This window comes from Anabas testudineus, chromosome 19 (assembly GCF_900324465.2).
Source record: "Anabas testudineus chromosome 19, fAnaTes1.2, whole genome shotgun sequence".
Classification (NCBI taxonomy): Eukaryota; Metazoa; Chordata; class Actinopteri; order Anabantiformes; family Anabantidae; genus Anabas; species Anabas testudineus.
The window spans coordinates 4,396,545-4,405,486 of record NC_046628.1 but is presented as its reverse complement, the minus strand read 5'-3'; the positions used below and the strand labels follow the sequence as shown (position 1 = coordinate 4,405,486).

General features: G+C 40.6%; 1 protein-coding gene across 1 annotated transcript; it reads right to left on the bottom strand.

Moving 5' to 3' along the window:
• Positions 1-4: 4 nt before the first annotated feature.
• Positions 5-8,866, bottom strand: fdxr (ferredoxin reductase). Its single transcript, XM_026351436.1, has 12 exons — positions 8,417-8,866; positions 7,898-8,001; positions 6,602-6,697; positions 5,305-5,427; positions 5,097-5,210; positions 4,780-4,881; positions 3,619-3,726; positions 3,146-3,230; positions 1,265-1,464; positions 1,006-1,177; positions 740-913; positions 5-491 (listed from the first exon to the last, which is right to left on the bottom strand). Exons 1-12 carry the CDS (start codon positions 8,502-8,504, stop codon positions 361-363), a joined length of 1,497 nt encoding a protein of 498 aa, XP_026207221.1. The 5' UTR covers positions 8,505-8,866; the 3' UTR covers positions 5-360.
• Between the last annotated feature and the right edge of the window lie 76 nt (positions 8,867-8,942).

Sequence of the window (8,942 nt, the reverse complement as noted above, 5' to 3'; positions counted from 1 at the left end):
AATGTTTTCATTTCCTAGTAGATATTTATTTGGCAAAATGACACTCAACAGGATTTTCACGTTTTCTTTATATAAGTATAAAAGTTACTGGTTACATCATTGTATGAAGGGTTATGATTAAACACTTCAACCACCTTCTCTTCAACAAGTAGATACTTGAGGTACATAATACAGTGTTCATTACTAATGGCTGTTCTCTAAGAACATTTCAGTACTTTAGGTGGATTGTGTTGTGCAAATGTTGAAGGACCCCAAGAATTCAGTGGCAAACTACAGTACTGGCTTTTTAAAGGTACTGCTTGTACAGGGTGAAACAATTCCATGGTCCCACCAATATTAACTTTACAACAGTGACTCCAGTCAGGCTCGAGCCACCTGCAGCATTTCATCCACAGTCAGTATTTTTTCTCTGGGTTTTCCTTTGGCTTCGCCCCTTCTCATCTCCACGTTGTCAATCTTCTCCCAGTCTGAGAAAGTCACTGGTTTAACACCTAAAAACAAAATACAAAGTGCATTGGACTGCAGACATCTGCGTAGGAGAAGCAGGAAATGGCCAGATGAACAAACTTCAATGAGGTGATATAGCTGAGGCTTAAAATCCTACTGCCTTTTCAAAGCTTAGCCATAAGAATTGTCTGTAAAGAGCGCAACTGTGATGTCATGCATGAAGATTAGTTATTTAAAATCAAAGAACAGGGCTCAGCATAGGTGGTAAATGTTGTAAAAAGTTAGTAAGTACCTCTTTTTTCCAGTAAAGCACTGACGATTTGTGAACCAGGCTTGGCAGAAGACACATCTAAGTTTCCTGAGTTCATGTCCTCCACCAGGGATCGTGCAGTGTCAAAACTGTTATTCATTGTGGTGGCTATCACCCCAGTGGGGCCAGTTTTCAGCCAGCCACTACAATATAAACCTAGAAAGAAAGATTCCCAGCGGTGAAGTTTTATTTTCTGAAAGGAGTCAGCCTGATAAGTTGTGTTGCTCGTTTATGTATCTGTGTTGTACCTGTGGCCTGGTGAACGCGACCCATGGTGTTTGGAACAATGGCTTTGCGGGGTTCAAAAGGCACTAATGGATCGATGGGGAGACTCTTGTAGCCGATACTGCTGATGACCAGGCCGCAGGTCACATCCTCCACTTCTCCAGTGAGCACTGCACAGGCCCCCTCACCTGAACCCTGGTCACACAGAGAAAAATGAGCCAATGTCATAGGCCGCTGGACATGAAGGAGTTCTTCTGGAGGAAAATCAAAAATCTTGTTTACCTCTAGCCGGTTGACTGCCAGTCGAATGCCAGCTGTTCTGCTGTGGTTGGGGTCGGCCAGGACTTCAATGGGGCTCCGGAAGAATCGGAGGCCCCAGATGCGGGAAGCCTTGTTTCGTCTCTCCTGTTCCTTCTCTCCGGGGTTTTCCAGAGCTGCCTTTAACATCAACTCTGTCAGACGCTTCCTGGGCCTCGGCAAATCTGAAAGATATTTATGGAATTTCTTTACATTTGAAATGTTTTATTTAACATTTTAAATAGTTACAATTTTTTTTCTGTGGTCCTTCTGTGTCCTAGTTTGTGTATTTTAGTTTAAGTTAAACAGACACTGTTTCATGTCTGTTTTAAATAACCATAATTCATTAGATTTTAAACTGGCCAGACATGCTTACATTTCTAATCATATATAGTGGCGGTTCAGTTCTGACCCATTCAAATTAAACTATTAGCCGCCAAAGCAGTCTTGAATAAATCTACCTACATACCAACAGACTATAAACATATCACCAAGCAAAACATTAAACAACTGTCAATTACATCAAAATGGGAGTGACTCTTGTTTTTGCTTGTTGAAATCTAAGTTAAATTCACATAGAGGTCTGATCTAAGGACTAAGAAGAGAAAACCAGTGGTGCTGCATGTTTGGAACTGCACATATTACTGTGTTTACTGTGAGAAATGCCTGTGAACACAGTAACATAAGTGAAAACATTAAAAATGCTGCAATTAGGTTTCCACACTCTTTGCTGTGGCATCTAGATTTGCGGTCAGGTATATCCTGTTTCCTTTTTTTTGTGTATATAAGGTGCCTGTGTTTACGATGAAAGTGAAGACAAAAGCCAAGACATGAAGGAACTCAACATTCATATTTTGTGATGAGGGACATATTAGTGTACACAGGTATTTCTAGAACTTGTAGTATCTCCTTGAGCAATATGATAATTATCAAAGAGAAGAAGTAAGGAACTACCAGGACTGTTCTTGTGATAAACTAGCAAAGAAAGAAAGACGGCGTGAACATTGATTATATATATATATGGCTGTGTGTGTGTGTGTGTGTGTGTGTGTGTGTAGATTTTCTCCATTTAGAAACTTGCATGTACACGCACACACACACACACGTGCACTTCCACACTGAAGACTCAACACTAGGCTGTGAAACCTGCATCATTCTTTAAACTTGCTAATCTTTATAAATTTCCTGTAACTGCACAGTCTCTGATGTACTGGTGTAACCACGAACCAGTCGAAAGCAAGACAGACACAAACCACCGTAGCTAAGATTATCTGTCATTTGCTGCAATTAGTGTCACAGATGAGATGAGCTCAACCTTGAGCTCATCTCATCTGTGACGCTTGACAGATCTTAGATACGGCCCTCCTGCAGTTGGCCGTGAACGGAGATGAGGAGGCTGAACGTGCTCTGCACTGTGGTCGATCCCAATGCCATGTCTTTAGGAAGGACAAGGACAATGCATAAGTCGTCCTTGCATCACTTTTCAGACACCAGCTCTGTTTAACATTTAAAAGTTTCCACTCTTTCACCTCTTTGACTATGTGCTATAGGTCTCAGAAGGCATGTTCCGGCTGTTAACCACAGCACATGTTTCTTCCTGCCTTGTGACATTTTCAGCTGTCTCTGCATTAGTCACATTTTGTGTGTGTGCTCATATGTACTTATAGCACATAGAGTCATTTCACATGTCCTTTTTAACAGCATCATACAAAAAACCCTTCCAACCTTCTACTGCCCTGCTCACACTATTATACTGCATCACTTACAGAACGGTGTAAAGATCTAAAAGCTGATTAAAATACAGTACAAATGTCAACATTTACAGAGGTCTAGACAAGAGCACAATGTTCACATGTCATCTTATACCTTTAAGAGCTGCTGTGACACCATCAAAATCAGCCGCCACCATCTCCGGTCTGGTGCCCGGCAGGTTCACCATTTCCCTGAGCTCCTGTACGCAACGGAAACACAGCAGGGGTAAAATAGCTGAATTACAAATCATTTAAAGTCGGAACAGCATGTTCGATTGGCCTGAAGGTTACGCACGAGCTGTCACACAGTAGAAAAGCTAAAGCTGAAATTGTGATTGGATTAAAAATACAATTAAAAATGCATTGTCGTTATGAGTGTTATAACTATAACAAAGAAAACTTTGTGCTTTTGCGCCCTGTCGGATGAAGAGGTTGAGTCGCATGTGAGTTGCATTTGTAGTTCCTCTGGTTTACTGAAGGTCATCAGAAAAGGGTGCTAAAATAGGCCAGTGGTTAAAGCTGAGAGATCAGTATCTGTAACAGCCTTTACTCTTCTCGCAAATGGCACATACGCGCTTTGACACAGACCTTGATTGTGCAAGCAACCTGCATGGGTCCTCTCCTGCCAACGATCAGCACCCTCTGGACCTGGCTCTTTGCCAGAGCCTCCAGGGCTGGTTGGGTGATGTCTGTGCTCTGTTGAAAAGCAGGAGACATCTTTCATTATGATCTCTCTATTTATGACGTTTTCACACAAGAAACTGGAATTCCTATGGGTTCAATAGTTCGGTCGATGGCGCTCACACGCAATCTGAATTAAGTAGATATGTGCCTTTGTTTTTCCTAATGACTGATGAAATGACATAATTGAGATTGTAATTCTTCTAGTTTGAATTTTTGTTTGTATTGGAAAAAGAAACACGTCCACCTGGATTTCACTGATCAAACCGGTGAGATCCTTCCACTGGATAATTACTACTGTGATAAATATGTTCAGCTAGCAACACATTGAGGTCAGCTGAATATAGTAAACAAGTAGGTTTGGCCATCGATTGATTATTTTCTTTCCTGATGGCAGCGTCACGAGTGGTTCGGGGACCACTGACTCTTCAATCATTAATGCAAAATCGTGGTTTGACATTATTGCAGCTCTCGATGGAAATAAAAGTTGTGAGATTGCGTAAGCTTACTCGTGTGGCAAATGTGCGCAATGATGAAACGAAAGGGCGCGTGAGTGTGTGTCAGCGTTTGTTCATTTTTTTGGCATTTAGCATTTAGAACACAAATACTTTGCGTGTTTAAGCCTGCTGCCCAATGATTCCTCACATCAAGCTGTCCATACATGTCATGAATCATAACCATAATGTGCATATTCTAAAACTGGAAACATTAATATTAACAGTAGTTTAACAAAACATTTAACATTCGCATTTAACTGTGTACAATTAACTGTTAAGTATTGCTATTTGTGACCTGGAGAGAGACAACGGGAGTCAGGGTTCAGCATTATCACTCACAAGTCACCGCAACGTGTTTTATTTCTGTTGTATTGGAGACAAGTCTTTGCAGGCCCACATTTTCCAACTTATTTGAAAATGTTTTCATTTTTATGTGAATGTTGTTTTACATCCTTAAAGCTGATTTTATCTCATGCTTTCTCCTCTTATCGGGATAAGAGCAACATTACTTTTCCAGGTCATCAAACAACACTAACCCTGCTTAGCATACTCAAGGCTGTGTGATTCTCACCTTTAAAATGTCAATGGGAGATAGCAGGACCCTTGCTACGTCCAAGGCCACATTGCCTTGTCCCAGAATGACTGCTGTTTCACAACTCAGATCTGGACTCAGCTAAATCAGAAAACACACACACACACACACACACACACACACACACAGTAATAACACTAAGGAAACCGGAGAGACTGAGATTTGATGATAAAAGAACATAGCAGGAAACAGACTAATGACTAATGTGAAAATGCTTGTGGCATTTCAGTACAGCACCGTCAACTAGATTTACAGGAAACCTTTGCTTTCAACACAGCTGTAAAGGTGAAGCGTACCTCTTGGCAGCTGGGCAGCCCATTGTACCAGCCTACGAAGTCTTTGGCAGAGTATACACCAGTCAGGTCTTCTCCTGGTACACCCATCCTCCTGTTCCCCTCTGCCCCGTAACTCTGCCAAAGAACAACATACATAAAGATGCTTAGACACTTTTATTTAAAGGCCGTTTTACAGTGCAGACATTGTATCGCGTTATCACACTCGTACCAGTACGACTGCGTGGTAGGCTTGCCGCAGTTCTTCAATGCTAACATCCTTCCCCACATTCACATGGCCGTAGAAATTGCAGCGTGGATGTTTGGCCGTCTGCGTGAATGTGTTGATGACGTTCTGAGGAAATAGAAATAGCAGAATCTGTACTGCTGAGTAGAGCCCAAGAAGACTGATTCATTTTTCTTAGTATAAATGAGCTAGTTTAATTAAGAATACAGCTTTATACAGAATGCAGCATCAAGCCACCCACCTCAACTGACGTCATTAAAACTATTCTGAACCAGCTCTAAAGAGGTAAAGACAACTATCACTGGTTGACTGACAGTGAAGAAAACTGACAAAGTGTGATGTTTCTTGATCAAGCTCTTCCCCGATTTCTTTCTTCTGACTTTAAAGTAGGCCACATCATTATACACAGACGCACGTTCCACTCTGCTGTGATAGCGACATGCCTGAATTCATGTACATGAATCTCTGCAGTAGTTAATCGATTGATGAAATTGAAGTAAATATGTGTTGGCAGAGCTGCAGTATTGGATTACATTAGGTTGAACAGGTGTACTTTATAAAGTTACCAGAGAGTTTCTGTTTAATATAAGCCCATTTGCCATATAGATAATACATGCATTATGTTATGAGTATCACTGACTGAGCATCATGTAAATATTGTTCTCTCAACATGGGAAACATCTTTTCCATCTATCACTTCCAAGCCTGTGGAAAACTATTGCTGTGGGTACTTTCAGGCCTTCAGACGTGACTGTGACTCTCAGAAACCAGCATGTCTCCTCATGCGAACTGCATATACCGCAGCCTATCCTTTACTTTACTTTGTCTTCATAATTTATGACAACTGTTTACTGCAAATTGCAGTGGCCAGTCAAGTCTGCTTTCTATTTTCCACTGACTGTTTTTTTTTTTTTTCCATAACTCGTGCCAGATTTGGAGGTTTACAAAGACACGCAATGCAATAAGGACTTTAGTAAACAGGCTGGTTTCGTGCTTACTTGTCTGAACATGTCTGCTTTTGTAATTGACATACCAACTTCAATTCATCTAATATTTTTGACACAAGGGAAACATGTTAGACGACTCATGTCCTTTAATGAAAGTACAAAGAGGTTAAACAAAATGTGTTTTTCAAATAATTTCTTATTACAACACAAAACGGCAGCCTGTTCCTGAAGCTATGAAGCTAGCTAGGTGAAAACCTGTGGAGAGTCCCGTCTTTTCCCTATAAACAGTGTTTGGCAGTTATCTATTTCAAACCCTTCTTAACACGAGTAGAGACCTTGACTTCAGGATGATCGGGAGCCACCCCAAACCTGACAAGGCCAAAGGGAATGGGCAGCCGCTCAAAGATGTCCACCTCAACATCTGGACGTGCCTGAAAGTACAAAAGAGGGGCAAAACAGACACAGACGCATAAAAAAACTGAATCTATGTGACTGTAGTTGTCACAATTATGTAATAAGTGAAGAGGAGTCTTCTAATGTGACCGTAATGCTTAAAGTGAGTGTGTTAGCACCCTGATATTAGAATTAGAATTTAGTATTAGTATTAGTCTTGTGCTTTACTTCATTTGTCAAAGAAGAGAAAACAAAACCCTAAATTATGCTTATAATCAAAATATGTCTACAATAATCTAAGTGATACTTAGAACAAGCTGTCACTGTTTGTGAATAGTAATGTGAAGCAAACCAACATAGTCGAGTTAAAAAATACCACCGTGGTTTACAACAAGAAGTTACTTCCTATCTTACAGGCAGGTAGGTATATGCAGTGACTATGAGCATCTCTTTGAAAGGCAAAAATGAAAACTGAAAGCCAAAGTACAGAATAAGACAGGTGTGGTGTTGGGGAGCTGCACATCCCTTGTCTGTTTGAATGCTTTTATTCAAACAGTCATATCAATGATCCTGGCATTCATGTATGAACTTCAATCCAAACGACCTGACTGGACTTTAACTTATAGGACAAAATAAGACTACACTGTATGTCATTTTCTAACCCTAACACAGGGAAGATGCAACGCAGCATTTTTGCATTGTGGTTGTAAGACTTCACCATTTAGGGAAGTTGCAGTTTATGGGCACGTCTATCCACTCTGGACGAACTCATTTGGGTGTGTTTGGCCACGGGTTTCCAACCCTGGCCCTTAAGGACCCCCACCCTGCTTGTTTTCCAACTATTTGTGCAGTAATCTGTACCTGGATCAGGTGTGTTCAGTCAATCACAGGAGGGAGACACCATGTCAAAGTGAACTGGTAACTTTCAACGTAGGCTTTCAGAGTTGGAAACCTCTGAATTAGGCCATTGTAGTGAATGTTTCAAATGTTTCAATGAGGAGAACTGGTTGAGGTTGCTGTGTTTATAAGAATACAGTACGAATATCCTGATTTGTCAGGTCTTTAATCTCTGTCTGGTTAGTTTATCTACTGTATATACAAATTGCAATTTTCTATATTTAAATACACTGTATAATTATATCACTATATCAAATCATGTTAAGTGACAATAGAAGTTTTGATCCACACTGTGCACTCATAATGCTTAGATTCTTAAATATGATGACAACACAATGTACCTTGATCAGATGCTGTGCCGTGTAGAAACCAGCAGGACCGCTTCCAACAATACACACCTTAGGGTTGCAGGAAGAAAATGATGCCTTCCCGCACCCATTTACACCTGCAGAATAAGCAAAGATACAGTAAAGAAACGTCTGTCTGGAACTGCATTAGAAAACAGCATCTGACTATCTTGCAGAGAAACAATATTATGATCCCCAAGACAAGTTCATGAGCTGTTATCACCACTAACGAAAAAGACTACCAGAGTGAGGTACAAAGGTGTAGCATGTTTTAAGTGCTACTTAGACTGTGCCGAATTGCCGAATTAAGTCAGTTTGTTAATATGCATATGAGTATCTTTAAATAAATAACTGCATAGAGAAAAACAAACCTAGACAACTCGCAATTGACAAAATTTTGTATTGGGTTTGGCGCATTACACTCCATTCAGGAAAACTACCCCCGAAGACTTATGGATTACGTACAGGATTAAGTTAAGAAATACAGGCAACAGGGTTAATACGTGTACTCACCATCATGGAGACGATTTATCCATCTACTTCTTCGTGAAGTCCACAACTTCAACTCGGAAAACAGCAGTTTAACGTTCTGGACCCTCATCTTTTTTCCCTGTCTGCAAACACGGAGTCTGGCCAAGATGTTGTTAAATCCAGCCTTTTGTTTCCCTGTTATGTATTAAACAGCTTAGCTGCCTCTGATCTGAGCTTTGGACACTCAGTAGGACTGAGAGCAAAATCCAAGGTGAAAAACGTTTATCTTTCCTGGGCAGGTTTCTGGGGCTCTATGCCACTAGCTAGCTAACGTTAATGCTAAACATTACAATGCTAGATTTCCTATTTCGAACCGCTTTTCTATTATTATACATGTTTTGCAATAATACCTCTTAAAAATCTAAAAACCAAGTATCACACAATTCAAAGTTTTATCATGTAAACAGACCGTTTTCAAGGTTGCACCGTGTGTTACACCGTAAACAGTCCGTGTAGAACCAACAGCTCAGTTCCGCAGAAGCAGCGTCGCGTAAATCATTGAGTCACA

Excerpts from the sequence above, each read along its gene's own strand:
- fdxr (XM_026351436.1), bottom strand. The coding sequence starts at position 8,504 with ATGAGGGTCCAGAACGTTAAACTGCTGTTTTCCGAGTTGAAGTTGTGG. Across the intron at positions 5,211-5,304 it reads CCTACCACGCAGTCGTACTG|AGTTACGGGGCAGAGGGGAA; the intron begins GTACGAGTGTGA and ends GTTCTTTGGCAG. Across the intron at positions 3,727-4,779 it reads CTCCCATTGACATTTTAAAG|AGCACAGACATCACCCAACC; the intron begins GTGAGAATCACA and ends GCTTTTCAACAG.